The sequence below is a fragment of the Talpa europaea genome (genome assembly GCF_964194135.1).
Source record: "Talpa europaea genome assembly, chromosome: 11".
In the NCBI taxonomy this organism is placed as follows: domain Eukaryota; kingdom Metazoa; phylum Chordata; class Mammalia; order Eulipotyphla; family Talpidae; genus Talpa; species Talpa europaea.
The window spans coordinates 48,301,372-48,325,561 of NC_140078.1; the positions used below are offsets into that span (position 1 = coordinate 48,301,372).

The window sequence follows — 24,190 nt, forward strand, 5'->3', positions numbered from 1 at the left end:
TGCATGGAAAATGCAAATATGTTCCAAGTTGCCCGTGATGGTATTATTGCATACTCTACCAGTTTGCATAATGGGGTTCGGTGTATTTAGGAAGAGGTACAGAGTGGGCAGGGAGCATCTGTTTTTAAAATACAGTTTCGAATGAGTGATCTAAGAAAGTCACCAGTGTCTCTGTCAACTCAGTGATGAAATTAGCAGCAGTACAGACCTCCCAGGTCAGACTGGACTCAGTCCCAGATGGAAACTCTTGATGTGTACCCCATGGTCTCTGTCTTGTCCATGTGCTCTATGCGAGTGCTGGCACTCCTGCTCTGTCCTCAGCATCGTGAGTTCTCCTGTCCTAACCCTCAGTCCAACTGCTCATAGTCGCTGATGTAAGGTAACATTCACTGTGGACTGGGTGTGCAGGGACCACCTAGCTCCCCCTGCTCCCCGCATAGTTACCTGACCTGATCATGTTACCTAAATGACAGAATGACCAAACGTTACCTAACCCCAGCTTCACCATGAATCCAAGGTCCCTCAAGGTCTGACAATGATTGAGTTGACACTTGACAGCCTACTGGCCCACTGTGCTCAGGCACAGCAGGTGTTCTGTCTTTGTCCTTGGCCCCAGCCAACCTATGAATAAAATGAAATTGTTAAAATAAGGAGATGGCTCTGGTTTTTGAGAATGGCATTAAGGGGGACACCCAGTGGCCCCTGTTACCCTTTACAGCCTGGATAGGTGGGTCTGGATGTCTGGAGCAGTGTCCAGTGGTGGAGGAAAGGAGACCGGTCTATGGGAACTGGGGGGGAGGGATACTGTGTCTAGTTGTGTGACTATTGCAGATCACATCTCAGTGCTGCCAAGTGTTGTTGGTAAAAGCAGGCATTCTGTGAAGGAGGGGTTGCTAAAGACTGGCCCTCTGCTGAGACAGAAGCCACCAATGTCAGCTGGGGCAATGGAAGAATGATGGGGCTAGTGTGGGGTGTGTGCATCACCAAGGATGTAATGACTCAGTGATCCTAGATTGTGTTCTGCATGACCCCTGTAGCCTCTGTGACTATGAGGGCAGGTGGCTTGCTGATGCCTTTTCTACTGGCTGGAAAGCAGTGGAAGCCTGTGGTTTGCAGCACCTGGGTGGGAGGGGGAAGGGGAAGGGACAACCAGGGAGCCAGCAGAAGGCAGCAGGGGGCCTTTGCCTGTGGAAGGCAGGCTGCTACAGAGGTCAGGGTTGAGGTTATGGTACATTCACATCTGCACCCAGGTCACCTCCCCTGACTAGAGGGGCAGGGTCTATGGGAACCCACTGACACCCTCTGTGCTCTCTGGGGCATCACGCCATGCTGTGTGTTGGTGTGATGTCATGTCAACTAAGAGGTTGATTACCTGGGGTAGTGAGCCTTCCCACCCCCACATCCCATCTGTGGAAGGCTTATCGGTGAGGTGACCCTTAAATTTCTCGGTTGTGATAGCTGCATTTGTCAATGAAAAGCAGCTGAGCCCCCAGCTCAGCTTTATGTGGGAGAGGCACCTTTGTGGAGAGGTTCCTCTGGATGCTGTGCTCCATGCTTTGTAATCCCACAGCTTGGAGGAAGGCGAGTTCCACTTCTCAGCGGGTCAGGCTCACAGGGCTCTTCTTGCTGCCTCTGATGCCCATGAGCCTGTTCACCTCCATGTCCATCCTCCTAATGCTCTCTGCTGTGCCCGGGGGACAGCCGTGTCCCTGCCCAGTCATGGGCATACGCCTCCTACCCCCTACATGCTCTCCCTCCTTGGTGCCAGGTACATGTGGACGGACAGGCCTGTCGCAGTTGGGGACAGGCCGGATCCCTCCTGAGGGGCTGCACACATCTCTTGGAAGGCGGGGAGCCCAAGGTGGGAGAGGGTGGGAGAGGGAAGAGCACCCTGGGATGGCGGTGTCTCTGTTTCTGTGTGGGGTTGTGCTGGTTGTGTTGGTAGGGCTGCCAGATGCTTGGCTTCATTTCATCTTCACCTCACTTTGGGAGGGCGAAGAAGCAGTGTGCTCATTTTACATGCAGTGGAACAGGGGTTATTGATGTGCTACAACTCGTGAGGGGTAGACTGAGACTCCAAATCCTAAATCCTAATGCATTCTCCTGTCCCCGCTCAGGCAGATCTGCAGGGTAGCTGTTGGGGAGGAGGGGAGGAAGGGAGGATGTCCGGACGGTGGAACAGTGCTTGGCTGTTACCTCCCACTAAGTATTGAGTTTAGCTCTTGTTCTCGGTCACTAGCGTCATGGCACTGAGCATATAACAGTCCATGTGTCATGCGGGACTGTGCCCAGCTGGTCTTTACCCATAGGTGGACCATCCCATCGGGAAGTTGGAGCTTTGGGAGGTGGGACATTTAAGGGGGCCTTGAAATCCAGCTGTGTCCTGCTCTGTTGGATTGTCTTCCCCTACTTACAGCTTTCATATTCTATGTGGCTTCTTCAAGTCCCTGCAGTGGGAGGGGGTGAATCAAGGGCAGAGGCTGCTCAAGAATGCAGGCATGACATGTATCTCTGTCACAGGGCTCACTTGGAACGGAGCCATCCTAAGGTAAGCCACAAGGCTGTAATTTAAACCTCACCTGCAAATGCAGCATCATTTTGTTACCATTACAGCTGTAGGGACTACATATTTCAGCTCAAATCTGAACTGTAGGGAAAATCCTGTCAGTTGTGAGTTAGACACCAGTAAAAACGCTACTGTAATAACTTAAAGCAATCATCCTATTCTGCCCAGTTAATAAGATTCCCTGGGAAGGGAGTAAAATTCAGACAGATTGCAGTTTCTAATTCCTTTCTCCCTGCATAAAACAAATCTAATTCTGTTGCCTGGAGGGTGGAGGTGCAGATGATCTGTATCAAGAATAAATCCTGGGCCTCCCTGGTGGCGCAGCGGTTGAGCGCTGGGTTGTGAAGCTGCCCACAGCCTCTGCAGAGCCTGTTCGATCCCCAGCCACCAGCAAGGGTCCCACATGGCATGCAGACCTCTCCTGCTGCCCGCTGCTCCCCTCAGCAGTGTATTTCGTCAGTCTGTCTGTTCTGCTCCCTGCTCTGGCTCTGGTGAATTCTCTCACCCTCCCATGCTTCTGACTGTACCCAGTGCTTGTATAAATAAATAAATAAATCTTAAAAAAAATAAAGGTTAAAAAAAAAAGAATAAATCCTGTGGCATTCAGTGCAGAGGAGCACATGGGCTGGTGAATATTGACTGTTGGTCTTGAATTCCTCATTAAGATACAGCACTCACATGGGGAACTCACTGGGCCTGGAGTCCCCCAGGTGGAGTGAGCAACCTGTAGAGTGCTCTGCCCGACTGGAGTGCACTGGGCCTGCCATGCAGCTCTGCACATGGAGGTCCCTCTGCTCAGCTGCTGTGGGCGGATCCATAGGGATCCTTTCCCAGTATGATGGGTGCTGTTCTGGTGGGATTAGGCTGGCTGTGGCCCTAAGCTGGTTCTGGTGGGATTAGGCTGGCTGTGGGGAGCTGTGGGCCTTCAGGGTGCCCTGTGAGTCAGAGGCAATCCCAGGGTTGCTGGTCTATTTGCAGCAGCTCCTGGAGCTACCCTGAGTAACCAGTGTGTATGGTGATGAAATAAAAGGTGTCTTCGTGAAACTTTAAAATATTAATGGTTTAAAGTTTTAATGAAGTGCATGTGCATTCCACTGTCCTAAAAACGCCCGCATTTCTTCTGTCTCTCCTAACAGGCAACTTGGGTGATGACCCACTCGGGGGGAGACTTCGAAAGCTGAGCCTTGGACAGTATGACAACAATTCGGGCGAGCAACCCGCCTTCTCCAAGTATGGATGGGGGAAGACCACCAGTGTGGACCAGACTCCGAGTCGGCCTTCTTTCCTGTCTCCAGCAGATGCCAAAGAGGTATACACCTGCACTGAAAGTTGACCTGAGCTGACATCTCCAGTCCCATTCCCACCAGCTATAGTGTCCCCAAGTGAATGTCCAAGGATGATGTCCATTCTGGTCCCTTAAATCATGTCCATGACAGTCCCCCTCTCTCCCAGGCTCCCTGCCCATCTTTTAGATATGGTCCTTCCGGAAGCACAGGTGGTGTGGTTGGGAAAGCCAGTGTGTGGTCCATGGGCCTGGTTTGAATCCCATTCTCCTGAGATAATTGCAGATGTTGTTACCTCTTTTAAGTTATCTGAGCCTGTGTTCTGATCCTAGAATGGAAATGAAGTCGGCAGCATGCTGGTGGGTTTTGAGTTGTCAGAGATCTCAGAGATCCATGTGTGGATGCAGTTGGGAAGAGCAGACACAGTCTTGCTGGAAGTCATTTCAGAGGGCCCCATGGGGAGGGAAGCAGGAAGATGTGGGTCAGCTGGATTGTAGTGGGATCACAGAGCATCTTCCAGAAGCTTAAGACTTTTTAAAAAAAAAAAGATTTATTTATTTCTGCATATAAGAACTGGTGTATAAGCCAGAGGTGCAGGGGGTGGGGTGAGGATTCACCAGAGAGAGTGGGGAGCAGAACAGGCAGATCTACTGAAATACACTGCTGAGGGGAGCAATGGGCAAGACAGGAGAGGTCTGCTGCGCCATATGTGGGTTAACTTCCTGGCCAGCCAGGGATCGAACTCATGCCGCAGTGACTGCCTATAACTTGATAGCACTGTCTTTAACACTTTTGTCACCAGGGAGGCCCTACTTAAGACTTTCAATCAAAATTGAGGGTAGGTCAATATGCTCCAAAACCAGGAACCCTTTAAAATTGGGGCTTGCTTTATTCTTAAGTAGTAAAGTTGGAATATATAAGAAAAGAAAAATCACTTTTGTCTTAATACACAAGCAAAGTGAATGTTAAATTTGGGGTAGTTCCTTCCAGTCTTTTTTCTGTACCCATATATTTAATTTTTGGTGTATCTATGAATATACAATAGGAAAAGATTATTTTATCTTGCTTTTTCCCCACATAATGTTGTAACACTCAGTTTCCCACATAATATAAACTCTGCCAATTCTACTCATTAAGCTGTGTGCTATTGTAGTAAAAGATGACAATAAGACTCTTCCTTTTTCCTTTGCTGTTAGTGAGGCTTTTCCATGGTTGGGGGGGATGGGCCTGGTTCTGTGCCTTGGATCTCAAACTTGGCCTTCTGGTGAGGGCTGCTCGGTGGCCTGGCCAGGACCCTTCTGTCTGGAGGTGGCCCTTACCTGGCTCCCCTGTGTCATTTTCAGGTGGTGATCACCACATATCCCCCAGACCTTGATGTCATTGATGGCAGGATCTTCTCTGCAGCCAAAAGCAGCAGCGAGTCTGTGTCACCCACACCAGTATTTCCTGTGTCTCCAGAGACATCATATGGTAAGAAAGAAACAAACCTTGCCCCGTACAGATCCATTCCTTTAGGAGGGATCTGGCCACAGATCCTTACTTTGCCTTCTTTTCCAGTGACAACACCCTCACAGTATTCTCTGTTCAGCTCACCCGGGACACAGATGGGCAGTGCCAGTGGTCTATACAAAGGAGGTCACGGTAAGACCATTGCTCTGTACCATGCATCTTCTCATGTAGAAATGTTTCCATGCGTGTCTCATCCTAGTGGCTTTGAGAGAGGGCAGCTCTTGCTGGGGAAGATGTAGAATGTGCTGGGCAGCCCCCCGGGGGGTTAAAAGTGTGCTGTGGGCTCCACTGTATCCTGACAGGCATGGACACTGTGTTCCTCGAGACAAACATTTCTGGAAAGGGTCAAGGTGCTCGTGGCAGCTGCACCTCAGTGCTTTGAAAGTCCCAGGCCAGGACTGTGACATCAGGCAGATGGAGGGGGATATAACCAAGGCTCTGTATATTTTAAAGTCGCTTTTTTTTGTAACTGTAGATTCCTTATACAGTTGTATTTCTACTCTGGTGAAGGCAAGTGAGGGTCCTTGGTAAGGTTATTATGCACACTTTTTGGGAATGGGGCATTAACACTAAATTGTAGTAATCCTGCCTTCCACCCAGAAGTGGTTGCAGTAATAACAGCTAGCTCCATTTTCCCTCTTTCTCCAGACAAAACCAGATCCGTGTGTCATTAGTAGAAGGGCCATCTTTCCCCAGTTTCCTTTATGGTGTCAGGATCATAAATACCTTTCTTTGTACACAGAGTATAGCAGCTGAAGTACCCATTTTACTCATCAGATATGACTGGAATGCAGGTTAAGTAAAACTGGGCAGTGTTGTTACATTTCTGTTTGTACATAGTGTACTTTATATTATATATCCTGTTCATACAATTCATACTATATATTTATACTTTATGTGAGCATTCCATGAGAAGAAATTGTTCCAGTATGGGTTAATATATAGACTCATATGTAGAGCCATGTGTTTGTTCTTATATATTTTAATAATTTTGATGGAAGCTAGCTGCCTCCATCCCCATAGCCCCTCCTACTCCCTGAATCCACAGCACCTGAAGGCTTAAATGAATGTATTCAGTGGGTTTGGACTAGAACCCAGCCTTTGACTTGGAATCCAGTCAGATTCCACAGCCACAGCACCAAGTGCAGATTAATTGGAAAGACACTGGCACTGTGAGGGAGGAAGATAAGCCAAGGGGAAAAAAAAACACAGAAAAAAACATAGATTCCCTAGCAGCTTTCTGTTGGCTTTTAGGATCATTATATGGTGCTTAGAAGGAATATTGACCCCTCCTAAACTTGGGGACTACCGGGGATTTAACTGATGTGCAGGGATTTGCCAACCTGACTGTTGTAGCTGGAGTGTGTGGGCAGTGGGCAGATGTGGGCTGCTATGTGAGTGCACACATGCTCATGTGTGCAGTCATGAGCTTAGCAGTAGGGTCCTCACACCCAGCAAGTAGTGGGCTTCAGGGCAGCCAGAGTGTCCAAAGTACCTTCTGTATGTAAATACACCATGTGGAAGAAGGAGGGCTTTGATTGTAAGTATAAAGAGCATACATGTTAAGTTGGAGCTATTTAATCTTATGAACTTTCTCAGAAAGCCCATGCCCTTTATTTTATTAAAGCAGTGAGAAAGCTTTATTTATGGTTTTCCCCCAAATGTACCTGTTTGCAAACATATGAACTTGTTTTCTGACCAACATTAGTTTTGCTTTCTTCTGCACAAGAAGGACCACAAGAATTGGTTCAGCATTTGTGGAAATTAAGTGGGAGTCTCTGAATTTGGGTGTAGGCATGTAAATCTCTTTTTCAGCAGGAAAGAAGAGAGCTTCTCTTAAGGGCTCTGGGACCAATTTCAGTGTGGAGTGCATGAGGATTTCTCTCACACATCCAAGCTGATGATTCTCTACCACCACCTGGGTATCTTGCAATTTAACATAATGCTGACACTACCTAGAAATAGTATTAGATTCCACAGGTTATAGGCTCCACCCCAAAAGACTGCCGTCCACTTCATATGTGACTATCAAGTCCAGTCTTCTGCCTGTGCTTCTGAAATGCCACTTATAGATCTGGAGTTTCCAATAAGCCCTTCCTCAGGTTCAGTTAATTTGCCAAAACTGCTCACAGAACCCAGAGAAAAAATTTCCTTACTAGATCACCAGTTGATTATAAAACGTTATAAATTAGGACATAGGACATGGTTTGGGGAAAGAGTGTGGAGTTTCCATGCCCTCACTCAGCGCAACACTCCTCAAATCTGCATGAGTCCACCAACCTGGAAGCACCCTGAATTCTGTCCTTTGGGGATTTTTATGGAGGTTTCATTACATAGACATGATTGATTAAATCATTGTGCATTGGCCATTGATCAACTTGCAGCCCCTCATCCTTTCCTGGAGGTCTAGGGATGGGATTGGAAATTTAACCCTCTAGTCACATGGTTACTTCCACTGGCAATTAGCCCCATCCTTTGAGCGTTCCAAAAATCGCCTAATAAACATAGCAAAAGACAGTTTTCTGGCTGTCATCTCTTAGGAAATTCCAAAGGTTCTAGGAACTAGAAATCAGGACTAAGATCAAATAGATATTTCTTACCATAAATCACAATATATGTATTGTAGCTCTGCGAAGTCAGGTGTGATGACTGACCCCTCTGAGACACTGAGGTGATGAGGGTGGCTCACATTTACAGACTACATATGCCCCATGTTCTTTCTTGTGTTGATTTCTTTAATCTTGCAGTCACATTTAGGGGTAACTCTTACTGTGATCCAGTCATAGATAAGGAAATTCACATAGAAGGTAAGGAAATTGCCTAAGCCAGAGTGAATAAGTGGCAAAACTAGAATTCTGTACCAGTCAGACTTACTCCAAGCCATTGTCTCTTTGTTCAAATGTTAGATTAGATTGGACTTGTTTTTCAACTAGTTGGGGCCTAATAGCAATACTGAAAAAGTATATGGAAGTCTCAGAGGACTTGGGTTTTAGTGCAGTCATAGAATAAATATGACTTGTGCAAGTAAGTGACTCACTGACCCTCTGTTTCCTTATCTACAAATATAGACCAAAATATCTCATTCATGACTGTGAGGTTTAGGGCATCTAAAATAATGCCTTATTGCATATTATTTAGAGTCAGATGCTGACCTACATATAAGTGAAAATATTTGCTTTAAATTACAATTAGGAGGGTGATTTTACCTTTCTGGAAAATGAGGTAGGTATGCTTCCCCTATTGCTTCTGCGCAGAACAAATAAAAATCCTGCACAGTGTATGTAAAGCAAATGCCTGAACGTAGAGACAAGAAGGCGGACTGGCCTTAGGCCACCGGATAAAGGGACCTGAGGACACTACCTCCTGAGTCATAGAACAAATTTCAACAGATTAAAAGAATTAACAATATACAATGTTTTCCAACCATGAATCAAGCTAGAAATCAGTAACAGGAAGACAACAAGGAAATCTCCAAATACCTGGAAATTAAACAGCACACTTGTAAATAAACCATAGATCAAAGAAAAATTGAACTGAATAAAATGACAATAAAACATATTAAAGTTTATGGACCAAAGCTAAAGTAATGATGAGAGGAAAATTTGTTACAGGAAATACATGCAGTCAAAAAGGAGAAGTAAGATTGAAATGAGTAATTTTTTTTTAGATTGCCTTTTTTTAATTTAAATTTTATTTTTATATTCCCCATACAATTACAACCCCCTTATTTTGAGCCCAAGCCCTCATTTCCCCGCCCCCCACTCCCCATAGAGTGTCTCTGGTTCATAGTTGTTTGTTGATTTTGATATTTTCTTTCTTATAGTTATTCTTTTTCCTGGTCCCTTATTTAAGTTTTCTAGATTCCTGCTATGAGTGAGACCATCCGGTATTTTTCTTTTTCTTTCTGGCTTATTTCACTGAGCATGATCCCTTCCAGCGCCATCCATGTTGCTGCAAATTGCAAGTGTTTATCTTTTTTGAATGCTGAGTAATATTCCATGGGGTATATGTACCATATCTTCTTAATCCAGTCATGTATTTTTGGGCATTTGGGTTGTTTCCAAAGCTTAGCTATTGTAAATAGTGCTGCTATAAACATAGGGGTGCAGGTGCTCTTTGGAATTGATGTTTCTGTATCCTTTGGGTAAATAACTAGGAGTGGAATTGCTGGATCATATGGAATTTCTTTGTTTAGGAGGTCAAGAAATCTCCACACAGCTCTCCATAGTGGTTGGACCAGTTTGCACTCCCACCTACAGTGCAGGAGAGTTCCTTCTTCTCCACAACCTCACCAACATTTGTTGTTGCTAGTTTTTTTAATATGTGCCATTCTCACTGGTGTAAGATGGTATCTCATGGTAGTTTTGATTTGCATTTCCCTGATTACAAGTGATGTTGAACATTTTTTCATATGCCTGTTGGCCATTTGCATTTCCTCTTCAGAGAAGTTTCTTTTCAGCTCTTCTGCCCATTTTTTGACTGGATTATTTTCTTTGTTGTTGTTGAGTCTCATCAGCTCTTTGCAGATTTTTGTGATCAGTCCTTTATCATTAGTGTTGTGTGCAAAAATGTTCTCCCAGTTGGTGGGGTTTCTCCTTGTTTTTGTTATTGTCTCTTTTGCTGTGTAGAAGCTCTTTAATTTGATGTAGTCCCAGCTGTTTATCTTTGCCTTCACTATCACTGCTTTGGGTGATGTGTCTGTAAAGATGTCTTTGATGTGCATATCACGGAGTGTTTCACCTATATTTCCTTCTATGTATTTTATGGTTTCAGGTCTTATGTCTAGTTCTTTAATCCATTTTGAGTTGGTTTTTGTGCATGGTGTTAGGTAGTAGTCAAGCTTCATTCTTTTGCATGTAGTGACCCAGTTTTCCCAGCACCATTTACTGAACAAACTTTCTTTGCTCCAGTGCATATTCTTTGCTCCTTTGTCAAAGATTAGTTGACCATAAATCTGTGGGTTTATTTCTAGATGTTCTATTTGATTCCATTGGTCTATGTGTCTGTTCTTGTTCCAATACCATGCAGTTTTGATGATTATGGCTTTGTGGTATAGTTTGAAGTCTGGGAGTGTGATGCCTCCAAACCCTTCTTTTTTTTTTCAGGAGAGCTTTGGCTATTCGGGGTTTTTGGTGTTTTGGTGATTCCATATGAATTTCATCAATAATTGTTCTATTTCTTTGAAGAATGACATTGAAATTTTTTTCTCATTTTTTATTTTATTTATTTATTTATTTTGTTTGTTTGTTTGTTTGTTTGTTTATACATGCACTGGGTACAGTCAGAAGCGTGGGAGGGTGAGAGAATTCACCAGAGCCAGAGCAGGGAGCAGAGCAGGCAGAACGACCGAAGTACACTGCTGAGGGGAGCAGCAGGCGGCAGGAGAGGTCTGCACGCCATGTGGGACCCTCCCCTCCTCTGGTGGCCGGGGAGCAGCCGGGGATCGAACAGGCGCTGCAGAGGCTGCGGGCAGCTTCGCAACCCAGCGCTCAACCGCTGCGCCACCGGGGAGGCCCTGACATTGAAATTTTTATTGGAATAGCATTGTATCTGTAAATTGCTTTTGGCAGGATGGCCATTTTAATAATGTTTATTCTTCCAATCCATGAGCAGGGGATGTCTTTCCATTTCGTTGTGTCTTCTATTTCTTTTCACAGTGTTTTATAGTTTTCTTTGAATAAGTCCTTTACCACTTTTGTGAGATTTATTCCCAAGCATTTGATTTTTTTTTTGTTTTGATAATAAAAGGGATTTTTTTTTTATTTCTTCTTTTTCAGATTTATTGTTTGTTTATAGGAAGGCTACTGATTTTTGCATGTTGATTGTGTATCCTGCCACTTTATTGAACTGATTGATGAGTTGAATTAGTTTTTCTGTGGAGTTTTTGGGGTTCTCTATGTATATTATCATATCATCTGCAAATAGTGATAGTTTGACATCTTCTTTTCCTATTTGGCTTCCTAGTATGTCTTTCTCTTGTCTTATTGCTCTGGCTAGGACTTCCAGTATTATATTGAAAAGCAGTGGTGAAAGTGGACATCCTTGTCTTTTTCCAGATCTTAATGGAAATGCTTTCAGCTTTTTGCCATTGAGAATGATACTGGCTGTTGGCCTGTCCTATATGGCCTTTATGATGTTGAGGTATGTTCCTTGTATCCCAAGAATTTCAAGGGCTTTTATCATGAATGGGTGTTGCACTTTGTCAAAAGCTTTCTTGGCATCTATTGATATTTTCATATGGTTTTTATATTTCTTTTTGTTGATGTGTTGGATAATGTTGATTGATTTTTGGATGTTGAACCATCCTTGTGTCCCTGGAATGAATCCTACTTGGTCATAGTGAATTATCTTATGGATACATTGTTGGATTCTGACAGCTAAAATTTTATTGAGGTTTTTTGCATCAGTATTCATTAGGGAGATTGGCCTGTAGTTTTCTTTTTTTTGTGTTTTCCTTGTTCGGTATTGGTATTAATGTAATGTTGGCTTCATAGAATGTGTTTGGTATTATCCCTTCCTTCTCAATTTTTTGGAAGAGTTTGTGAAGGATAGGCACTAATTCGTCTCTGAATGTTTGGTAGAATTCGTTTGTAAATCCATCAGGTCCCTGGGCTTTTGTTTTGGAGAAGGTTTTTGATTACCATTTCAATTTTGCTGCTTGTAATTGGTCTGCTTAGGTGTTCTATTTCTTCTTTCTCTAGCTTTGGGTGATTGTAGAGTTGTAGGAATTTGTCCATCTTCTCTAGATTGTTGAACTTGTTTCCATATAACTGTTCATAGTAATTTTTGATTATTCTTTTGAGTTCTGCTGTGTCCATTGTGATTTTTCCTCTTTCATTTATGATCCTGTTTATTTGTGCTTTCTCCCTTTTTTCCTTTGTGAGCCTGGCTAGGGGTTTGTCTATTTTATTTATTTTTTGAAGAACCAGCTCTTGGTTTCATTGATCTTTTGGATTGTTTTTTTTTTCAGTTTCAGTTTCATTTATTTCTGCTTTGGTTTTTATTATTTCTTTTCTTCTACTGGTTTTGGGGTTTTTTATTGTTCTTTTTCTAGATCTTTGAGCTTCAAGATTAGGTTGTTTCTTTGAGTTCTTTCTTGTTTCTTGATGTGAGCCTCTATTGCTATATATTTTCCTCTTATTACTGCTTTAGCTGCATTCCGTACATTTAGGTAATTGGTGTCCTCCTTGTCATTCAACTCAAAGAATTTTTTAATTTCTTCTTTGATCTCCTCATTAGTCCAGTGGTCTTCCAGTAGTGTGGGTTTCAATCTCCATGATGTAGGAGCGTTCCTTGCCTTCTTTTTATGGTTTATTTCTGGTTTGATGCCTTCATGGTCAGAAAAGATAGTTGGTATGATTTCAATCTTGGTGTATCTGTTGATGTTTGTCTTGGGTCCCAGTATGTGATCGATCCTGGAGAATGATCCATGTGTGCTTGAGAAAAATATGTCCTCAAAATTTTTTGGGTTTAGTGATCTATAGATGTCTGTTAAGCCCAAGCGCTCTAGATCCTTATTTAGAGCTTTAGTGTCTTTACTTATTTTCTGTCTCATTGATCTATCCATTGTTGATAGTGGTGTGTTGAAGTCTCCCACTACGTATGTGTTTTCTCTGATGTCTGTTTTCAAAGATGATAATAGTTGTCTAGATATATTTTGGCGCTCCTTCGTTTGGTGAATACATGTTAATGAGTGTTATTTCTTCTTGAAGTATTGTCCCTTTGATCATAATGTAGTGACCGTTGGGGTCGCTTTTTACCTTTTTGAGTATGAAATCTGTTTTATCTCATATAAGTATAGCTGTTCCTGCTTTCTTTTTTGGTCCATTTGCTTGTAGGATTGTTTTCCATTCTTTAACTTTGAGTCTATTTTTATCTTTTGTTGCTAAATGTGTTTCCTGGAGACAGCAAAAGGTCAGGTTTTGTTTCTTAAACCAGCCTGCGACTCTGTCTTTTTTATTGAAGAGTTTAGTCCATTTACATTTAGAGTTAATATTGATATGTTAGCATCTGTATTTGCCATTGTGTTTGTCTATCCCTTGATTTTATTTATTTATTCTTTTAATTTTTTTTTTTTTGGCCTTCTTTTGTTGTTATTCGTCCCTCTGAGGTTCTGGCTTTAGGATTCCTTGTATTATTTTTTGGAGTGGGGGTTTAGTCGTAATGAAATTCCAGAGTTTGTTTGTCTGGGAAGGTCCTTATTCTTTCTTCATGGGGGAAGGAGAGCTTTGCGGGATTGAGTATTCTTGGTTGGCATCTCCTTTCTTGGAGTCTGTTCTATGTCCCTCCACTCTCTCCTTGCCCGTAGAGTTTCTTTGGAGAAGTCTGATGTCAGTCTGATGATTGCTTTTCCTTTGAATGTTATATGTTTCTTCTCTCTTGTCAGCTTCATTATTTTTTCCTTGTCTTGGATTCTTGGGAGCTTTACTATTATGTGCCTTGCTGTATTTTTCCTTTCGTCATGGAAGTTTGGTATTCTTCTTGCTTCTTGTATATCAATTTTCAGCTCCTTCTTCATGTTCAGGAAGTTCTCTTCAATTATTTCCTTGAAAATTGTCTCTGTTCCTACATCTTTCCCCTCTCTTTCTAGGATTCCTATAACTCTTATATTTCCTTTCCTCATGGAGTCAGATAGTTCCCGAAGTCTTTCTTTCGTCTTTTGCCTTTGTACTTCTCTTTCCTTTTCTGTTTTGGTTCTTTTTATTTCTGTGTCTTCATGTACTTATTTGTTCTTCCATTTCATCTATTCTGCTTTCATTGCTTCTCCCAGAGTTCTTTAGCGCCTCCATTAATTCTTTGAACTCCTGCATTTCTTTTACTTCCCTCTTTAGGGACTCAATTTCATTCTTCTGAACATTGTTTTCCTTAATGACTTCCATCAGTTTTTTCATCACGGCAATTTCAAATTCTTTTTCTGGACGGCTCAGAATTTCTTCCAAGTCACCGTAGTTGCAAGCCTGTGGGTGTTTTTTTTTTTTTTTTTTTTTTTGGTGTGTCTTTTTTCTGAGGCGTTGCTACTTTGCTTGTAGTTTTTCTTTTCCCTGCTGCCTGTCTTCTAATTTGCCTTATGCGTTGGGGCTCTGTGCTGCTGGTACTGGCTGGCATCTTTTTGGTGTGTTCTTTTGGGACTTTCAGAAAGTGGCAATCCAAATGAGTCAAAAACTGTTATGCCAGAAGTCTAGTGAGGCAGTGGTACTTTTGGAATGTTAATGGTCACTGTCACAGAATCTCTCCTCCTTCTGTGTTTAGTTCGAAATGTGCATCTTGAAGTCCCACAGACTTCCCTGGAGGTGGGTAGCTGTATTGCAGGCTGGGTTCCAAATCTCTGGATCCTCCTCTGAGCTCCGACTTCCTGCCAGGTGGGACCAGGCTTGTGGACGCCTTCAGCTCACCTCTGACTGTGCATGGAACCTTCTCCCTCTGGCTCCATGGGGAGCCTTCTGCTGGATTCAAGCAGTCTTTATTGAAGAAAGGTCCCTATTCTAAAATAGCAATTCGGAGACAGATGCACTGTCCCGCACGCCTGGTCTGCCCTGGCCCTGGGTGCCCACTCCCCCTCTGGGTTTGGACTGCTGGCCAGAAGGTGCCTGGCCTGGATGAACTTCCTAGTTCACCTCTGGCTCCTCCGGGAGCCTTCTGCCAGTTTCAAGCAGTCTTTATTAAAGAAAGGTCCCTGTTCTAAAAAGGGGATGCGGGTATGTACTCCCCTGTGTGCCTGGTCTGCCCAGGCCTTGGGTGCAGGCTCCCTCTCTGGGCTTGGACTGCTGGCCAGAAGGTGCCTGGTCTGGGTGAACTTTCCAGCTCACCTCTGTCTCCTCCGGGAGCCTTCTGCTGGTTTCAAGCAGTCTTTGTTGAAGAAAGGTCCCTATTCTAAAATGGCGATTTGGAGACAGGCATACTCTTCCGCGCGCCCGGTCTGCCCCAGCCGTGGGTGCCCAGTGCCCCTCTGGGCTCGGACTGCTGGTCAGCAGGGGCCTGGCTTGGGCGAACTTTCCAGCTCACCTCTTACTTCTCTGGGAGCCTTCTGCAGGTTTCAAGCACTCTTTACTGAAGAAAGGTCCCTATTCTACGGGGTATTGGTGATTTTTTTTTCTGTTCACTAGGTGGCGCCAGAGGTCTCTCTTAGTGTCCTTGGGGAGCTGTTTTTTTTTTTACCCCGTGGGACAGGGGGACAGAGTCGGAGTGGTGAGGAAAGCCTCCACGACTTTGGGGTGCTTGTGTCTGCCTTATGCCCCACCGTCGTGGGTATCCCATGCCCCGATTTTCGTGCCCTGGGTCTCAGTTCCAAAGCCCTCAGGTCCAGGACACGTGCTGTAGCCCCGTTCAGTGTCCGCAGGAATGGCGCCTTTTGCACCCTGCTCCCGTGTCGGGCGCCTGGTTTCTGATTACTTAGTGAGGGACATTCACCTTAGTGAGGGCCCCCATGCATCTCCCTGCAAGCCTAGGTTGCAGGAGTGGGGACCTGGGCAGCAGAGATCCGAGTATCCTTTTCAAGTGTGCTGCTTTTTTGCACAAGCTTACCGGCTACCCTGGGGCTGTTTGTAGGTCTCCGGGGAGTCTTTGTTGCTCTCTAATGGTGCCTGGAGCCGTTCACTCACCTCCAGGGTGAATCCTGCAGCTCCAGTTCACAGGGTGTGGTGGCTGAAATAGTTCCTTTCCACTCACAGTCCCCCTTGATGCGTAGTTTGTTCTTGTTCCTTGTTTTAGTTTTTTTGTTTTTTCCTCCTTTCTGTTGGTCAGAGAGTGCTGACTTTGTGGGTGGGGGAGGGTAGCAGGGTTCTGAGCTTTCCTCCCTTCTAGTCCTCTTTGATGGCAACTTTCTTCTTCGGGTAGCTTGCTGGAGTTGCCCGTTTATCTTCCGTGTCCCAGTTCTCCTGAAATGAGTAATTTAAATCCCTACTTCTGTAACCTAGAAAAAGAAGGGCAAAGTGAACCCTGGGTAAATAAAAGGAAGGCAATATTGAAAATATAAGCAGAAATCAATGAAATTGTAAACGCAGAAACAATAGAGAAAATAAATGAAAAAAAGAACTGGCTCTTTGAAAAAATTAAGGTTTTCAAACCTATAGCTAAACTGACACAAAAGAGGGTTGATACAATGAATAATATCAGGAATAAAGGCTGTATTTTAAGATCTTACAAATAGCACATGGACAGCGACTACCACAAACAACACTACACACAGTCTTTATGATAAGCCTAAACTGTGACAACTCACTCAAATGAAATAGACAATCTAAATACCCTTAACTATTAAGGAAATTGAATTAGTAATTTAAAAACTCCCAACAAGTAATCACCAGTCCTAGATGGTTTCACTGGAGGATCCTTGTAAACACTTAAAGTAGAATTAACACTAGTTTCACACAATACCTTCCAGAAAATCAAAGAGAAGATAATTCATCTCAATTTGATTTATGAAACTGTACTTCTCTGATACCAAAAGCAGACAAAGACAAGAATAGGAAGAAAGCCATGGACCTGTATCATAGACACAAATATCTTTTTTTTTTTAATATTTATTTATTTATTTATATAAGCACTGGGTACAGTCAGAAGCATGGGAGGGTGAGAGAATTCACCAGAGCCAGAGCAGGGAACAGAACAGGCAGAATGACAAAATACACTGATGAGGGGAACAACAGGCGCAGCAGGTGAGGTCTGCGGCACCATGTGGGACTCTTACCTGTGGCTGGAGTTCTAACTGGCACTGCAGAGGCTGCCGGCAGCCTTGCAGCCCAGCACTCAACTGCTGCGCCACCAGGGGAGGCCCACGAATATCCTTTATTAAAGAAGGAAAAAAAAAATCATGAGTATAATAATAGATGTTAAAAAAAGAGCTTGATAAAATTCACATCCATTCATGACTGAAACCTCTTGACAAAACAAAATAGATAATTGAGAAAATAAATGAAAGAAATATTGGTTCTTTGAAAAAATTAAATCTTATATGTATCTGACTTTACTATCTTATATGAAGCTGACTTTACTCCTATTCAACACAGTGCTAGAAATTCTATGGGGCAGACTATAAAAGGAAATAAAAGAACAGATTGTAAGGGCAGAAGTAAAACTGTGCCTTTTGGTAGGTAATATGATTGTCTACGTAGAAAATTCCAAAGAATCTATAAAAATACTCCCAGATATATAAGTAAATTCAGCATGGTTGTTGAATATAAGGATATAAGATAAGCGACAAAAAAGTTATTGTATTTCTATATACTAGCAATGAACATGTAGAAACATAAGTTTAAAAAAGTACTTTCTATAATAGGTTAAAGAATGCAATACTTAAGTGTAGCAAAACATGTGCAGGATTTGGTATGCTATTCAATGTTATTTAATTAAATCAAGCACTATATAAATAAATGCAAAGATATACCATGTTCACAGATTGAAAAATTCTTCCCAAATTGATACTGATTCCCAAACAATTTTAACAAAATTCCAATCAAAATTCACTGCAAGATATTTTGTAGATAGAGGAAAGATAATTCAATATTATATGGAAAGGCAATGGAGCTAGAATAGTTAAAAGTAATTTTGAAAATGAATAAAATGAAAGGAATGACTTCACTTAATTCACAGACTTACTACTAGCTATAGTAATCAGTACTGTGCCTTTGATCAAGGGGTAGACACAGAGACCAGTGGAACAGAATAGAAAACCCATATCTATGAAACATGCCCAGTTGTTTTGTTTTGACAAAGATGCAAAAGCAAGTTAGTGAAAGACCTTTTCCACAACAACAAAAAAGAACATCACCTTACATTTATAAACTTAAATGTAAAAGTAAAGCTGTAAAACTTTTAGAAAAAAAAATAGAAAATCTTTGAGGTCCAGACTATGCAAGAGTTCTTAGATTAGCACCAAAAGCAATCCTGAAAAAAAAGAATGGATAAATTAACTTCATTGAAATTGAAAATTTTTGCTTAAGAGAATAAAAAGACAAACTACAGACTGGGTGAAAATATTGTATTATGAAGGCATAGACAATCCAAGTAGAAAATGAGCAAAAGGCATGAAGAGACGTCTCACCGAAGAGGACGCCCAGATGGCAAAAATAAGCACATTCAAAGGTGTTTGGCATCATTAGCCATTAGTGAGATACACATTTAAACCACGTTGATATATCACTACACACCTGTCAGAATGAGTAAACTAAAAAAGTTGTAATACTAAATGCTGGTGAAGATGTGGAGAAACTGGCACTCTTATTCATTGCTGTTGAGAATGTAAAATGCTATCGCCTCTTTGGGAAACAATTTGGCAGTTTATTTAAAAACTAATAACTATTCGTGACCCAGAAATTATACTCCTGAGATTTTGTCCAAGAGAAATAGATTTATGTTTATACAAAAAGCTCTATACATGTTCACAGCTTTATTCTATACATGTTCACAGTTTTATTTCTAATGACCCAAACCATTTAGCAGGTGAATGGTTAAATTGGGTTTGTCCACACCAAGGAACTTTGCTCAAGAATGAAAGAGTAAACTACTGATACTTGCAACAACATGATGAACCTTGAGCATAAGTCATTCCCCAAAGTTTACATAGTGTGGCTCCATTTATATAACATTCTTTTAAGTGGAAAAATGATTGAAATGGAAAGCAGATTAGTGTCTTCTAGGATTGGGCGGGGGGTGAAGTGGAAGGGAAGTGGGTGGAGTGACAAAAGCTGCATGAGGGATCTCTGTGAGATGGGATGTTCTGTGTCTGCACTGTCCGTGTCAACATCCTGCTATAGTTCTATAAGCTGTTACCATACAGAGAAACTGGAAGGAGACTGTAGGGGATCTCTGTAATTCCTTAACATCCCCATGTGAATCAGTAGTGATGTCACAATTAAAAGTTTAATTTCAGTCCTACTAGGGGGAATGGTGTGAGTATAGCTAAAGCAGTATTGACTGTGAGTTGACAATAGTTGAACCTGGGTGAAGTCAACATGGATTTGGTCATTCTATTCTGCCTCTTTCTGTACTTGTTTAGAATTTCTATAATGAAATTTTAAAATACAAAATACAGGAATACTTGATGTTAAATAAACCTAGGTGTAATCCACACATGTAGATAGATCTTGCACTCCCTGAGTGCTGTGATAAATGAGGTCATGGTGGTATCGGGAGACATGGGGAAGCCTCAGCTCTTCTCTGTGGCCATAGAAATTGGTGGTGTGGCATCTGTGAGCAAGGCAAGGTCATAAGAAAGGCTTGGGATGGGGAGGTGTCTGCTTGGCCCACATCTCCAGTTTTGCACATTTCTTTGCCTACTTATGCAGAACAGTGTGGGAGTTGGAGGTGGGGTGGGGGGGACAGAGGAGGAGAGTAGATCTGAACAAAATGGTCTCAGAAGAGGTGGAAAAAGGTGAGTCCATCTGTGGGAGGTAAAAGGGATTTGGGACTTGATGCCTGATTCTAATTTTGCTGCTATTTTTATTAACAGCTCCATTATTTTTTATGTTTTGGCTTTTTTAAATTACTATGAATTTATACTATGTAACATTCTGTGTGTCTCTTTATGTAAAAGTTAGTATCTTTTTATATAAAACTTAGCTTGTATCAGGTTATTTTCCATACAACCCATAAGACAGTGTCAAAGGGACTAGTTAAAGGTAGTAGACAAATTTTATTTGGTACTATTGCAGTAGGACTGAACTCAGCTCCCAGTGCAGCAAAGATAACTGGAAATTGACAGCCAAGGCACAGAGTACAAGGTTGGTAGGTCAAAAATGACTAAGAGGAGTAGTTTAGGCCAAGGTAGTTCTTTCTAGGGACACAGACCGCCGAAACAATGTGACATCAGGGGAGGGATGAGGAACTTGATCACATATCCTTGCTAAGACTGATTCTTTGGGCACTCAGATGTCTGCCCACCCCTGCTACAGGTTCCTTGCACCCATTCCTGACCAGAAACAACTTTCTTTGCTGTAACAAGCAAAGGTTTTTTTTTTTTTTTTTTTTTTTTTTTTTAAAGTAGGCCAAAGTGTCCTCAGATTTATTAGTAGATTGGGTGAATTAGAGCACCTTTTTGGAATATTGTGAACAAGTGCCAAGGGTGGGGCTTGCTAGGGTCTGTGGGGACCTGGGAGCCAGTGGCTAAAGCTTGAGGAATTTGGGGAGACTGTTGACATCACATTGATAGCTTGACATTTGCTATGGTAGGAGTGTTTGCCTACCTAATTATCTGGCAAATGCTAGACATCAGCTCCTCCCCTTTTCCCAACATAGTAGCAGTTCTCCCTTTTTTTTCTGTCAGTCTGGTTTTTAGCTAATATGTCATGAAGAACAGTTTAAAGTTACTAAATGGGGCCTCCCCGGTGGCGCAGCGGTTGAGCGCTGGGTTGCGAAGCTGCCCGCGGCCTCTGCGGCACTGGTTCGATCCCCGGCTGCTCCCCGGCCACCGGAGGAGGGTCCCACATGGCGCGCAGACCTCTCCTGCCGCCCGCTGCTCCTCTCAGCAGTGTACTTCGGTCCTTCTGCCTGCTCTGCTCCCCACTCTGGCTCTGGTGAATTTTCTCACCCTCCCGCGCTTCTGACTGTACCCAGTGCTTGTATAAACAAACAAACAAACAAACAAACAAATAAAAAAAAATAAAGTTACTAAATGAAGCTTTCTGCACTTCGACATCCAGATATTTGGAAAGGCTTACCAGGGACTAACAATTGGAGTGTAGTGCCATAGCCAGGCGCTCTTAGTAATACATCCTGTAATACCCCGGGGTGGGCAGGGAATCTGCATGATAGGGCAGGGTAATGTCTAGGGGCACTTCTCAATGACTGTGTCTTCTCTTATCAAGTTGTGTGTACACATACATCTTGGCTCCAACACTTCTTAACTGGGTGTAGAATAGCTAGAATAATTCCTCCTGCATGTGCTTATTATAAAAATTGAAGGAGAACATGCAGCCTTGGCCCAGACCCTACAAATTTTCAGCAAAAGTAGATGCAGTTCTATTATGAAACAGAAAGCAGCAAAACAAAGCCACCGTATCTTAAGTTCAGGAAAACCACTGATAGATATGTGAAAATCTCCATGCTGTGGGCAGCAGCATGGAGTGTGGGGTGAGGGCAAGGGGGGGAGGGGTGAAGAAGGTATCCAGGGCAGCCCCAGAGCAGCCAGACTTCCCCAGAGACAGCCTCTGTTGCTGTGTGTCCTGCCCATGCTCTCCTCTGTTGTATGTCAGTCCCCACTCCAGGAAAGTGAGGGAAGTTTAAATAATTACTTGTGTAATTAATATATCAAATATTAATTCCAAGACTGTTCAGTTGTCCAGCGAGTGTGTTGTAATGCAAAAGAGGTGGTGGTAACCTGAAGGGTTAGGGACAGGTAGCAGGCACGGGGGCTGCAGTTAGACTGAGTGCCGGGGGTCCTGTGAGGTCCCCCTGTATGTAGCCATGAGCTCGGGAGGACGGAGCCCAGGGGGTTTTATCCCCTAGACTCCTACACAGGCCCCGAAGACAGCTCAAATGACCTCTTCGTTATGTGCACACCTGACTCCCAGAAACGTGTATTTGGATGCTGTTCTCAGTCTTCTTAGAAATTCCAGATGTGAACTCAGAGGGCAGTGTTTTTGAAATCAAAAGTATTTGTGAGAGTTTGATTACAAAGGGTCAGTTAATCCTCATGAAAGCAAAATAGAGAAAGTCATAAAGTTTAAAATGTAAATTATTCTGTTGTTTCTTACTTGATCTTAGCCTTGGTGATATTTTCAAAATAAATTTGGTAAAAGAAAGCATGAGAAAATGTTTCATTAAAAACATGTTTCTGATATAGCTCAGTTTTCCAATTAATCCATAGTAGACTTTTTTTTAATGGAGGTAAAGTCAATCACATAAAAGTTAATCTTATTCAAGTGAACAATTCAGGGTTATTTAGTGCATTCACAGTGTCTAGGGTCATCACCAGCTCATGGTTACATCCAGAGGGACTTCACAGTCTAACCGTCACTTGGTCTAACTGCAGCCCCAGTGCCTGCTACCTGTCCCTAACCCTTCAGGTTACCACCACCTCTTTTGCATTACAACACACTCTCTGGACAACTAAACAGTCTTGGAATTAATATTTGATATTAATGACCAGTTATCAGGTTCCAGAACATTGTTGTCACAAGGTAGCTTTACAAATGATCCTGGCTTCAGCGAAATTTTAATGTTAGTTAACCAAAAGAGAATGCCTGTATACATTTTGCAACTTGTCATTTGTATTCAGTTGTTCCGGAGTGTAGGTCTTTTCAGGGCCCTGGATCCTGTGTCCTACGGATGTGAGTGGAGGTGCAGCAGACACAAAGGTGTGCTCGGAGACTGACAGGGGCCGGGACATCAGGGTTCATACTTGGCCAAAGCGGGTGCAGGAATTGGTAGTGCTCTCGGTGCCCCTTGAATTTGGTTTTAAAGAAAAAATGGGTGATATTTGCTAGATAGAGGAAGAAAAGGAGTGTCTAATAGTGCCTTTGTGTGAGAGAGAGATCTTTGAGGCAATGTTTTATTTTTGTTTTAAAAAAAGTTGTTATTCTTAAAAGCTTGACAAATTAAAAATTGTTTTTACCAGGCCTCCCCTTTCCTTCCTGTACCCAACTTGCTTTTCTTTTGAAATCGTATGAACTTGCAATGAGAATGTTTATAATAGGAATAAAAGCATGTACTGAATGTGAACATGTGTGATGTTTATAGATGCCCTGAGTACTTTGAATTTTGTAGAACCCAAAAAGCAAGTACATGTATATATGTGTTTATATACTGTGCTTATATTTAAGTACATACGTGTTTGTAGAGATAGTCACATTTGTATATACAAGTGCTGTGCTTTCTACTCTGAGAAAGCAGAGTAGACTCCCTACTAACCAGAAGAATCCATACTGGTTAATGGTGACTCCAAATAACTGGTATTGCACCCTCACCCTATATTTAGAAAATAGAAAGAGTTGACTGCATCAAAATATATTTAGTAGTAAACCTCAATGAAGGGCTGAGAGAGATTAGTGTGTCGTTTGTGACTGTGTAGTTAGTCAGCTGAAATGAGAACATTAATTCAGTTGAGTGGAATGAAGTTCAAAAAAAGCCAAGATACTGGCCCTCTGTCCTGACACCTCATCCACCAAACAGGCCAGCTTGGAAGTGTCCCCATGTGAGCTGAAAATTTCCTGACTGTGATGAATGCCATCTTTTGTTTGTGTGCTTTGGGTTTAGAGGAATCTTTGTTTTTCTAAATTTATTTATCAGCTCGTTTCATTTACTCCCCTTCCCACCCCTTTAGTGGACTGTTCTTGAACCTCAGAATGCAAGTTATTCTCATGTGCTGCCAATAGGGCTTTTGCTCTTATCATGGTTCTGAGCCCTGAGGCCAGAGGTGGATGCAGAGGCATTGGGCCCCAGGGCTTGATGCAGACCATGTGGGTCCAGAGCAGCCTGGTGTAACTGCATCTTTCATAAGCCGCAGAACTTCTTAAGATAGCCTTGGAACTTAAGCGAAAATAATAATGGTTGATGGGCAGGTGATGTTGAGCAGAGTCTCTTAGAAATGAGGGTAGGTTTCAACTTATATATACAATCACATATCAAAAGTGTGTCTTATATTGTGGGTTTTTAAATTCCAAGTTCATTTTCTCACTAAAGCGTTTCTGAAACTTCATTGTCTACCAAAATTGTTTACTGTCCTGGTATTGAATTGTGTGGGTCAGTCTCCTGTGGGTGGGTCAGTCTCCCGAGAGGGTTATGGGTTCTGGAATCCATCCACAGACCTCACAACTCAGCCTGTGCCTTTGCTCTCCACTACCTCTGAACAGGACAGGATGATGTGCTAGGTTGGGATGCCTCTGAGAACAGGCAATGA

At 42.7% G+C, this 24,190-nt stretch overlaps 1 protein-coding gene across 1 annotated transcript in view; it reads left to right on the forward strand.

Moving 5' to 3' along the window:
• TNS3 (tensin 3) overlaps positions 1-24,190 on the forward strand; it is a gene marked incomplete at both ends in the record, with an annotated part of 215,942 nt that overhangs the window by 144,891 nt on the left and 46,861 nt on the right. The window contains 3 exons of the mRNA XM_084247736.1: positions 3,703-3,875; positions 5,193-5,319; positions 5,407-5,490. Coding sequence (XP_084103862.1) covers positions 3,703-3,875; positions 5,193-5,319; positions 5,407-5,490 — 384 coding nt within the window. The remainder of the gene's footprint in view (positions 1-3,702; positions 3,876-5,192; positions 5,320-5,406; positions 5,491-24,190) is intronic.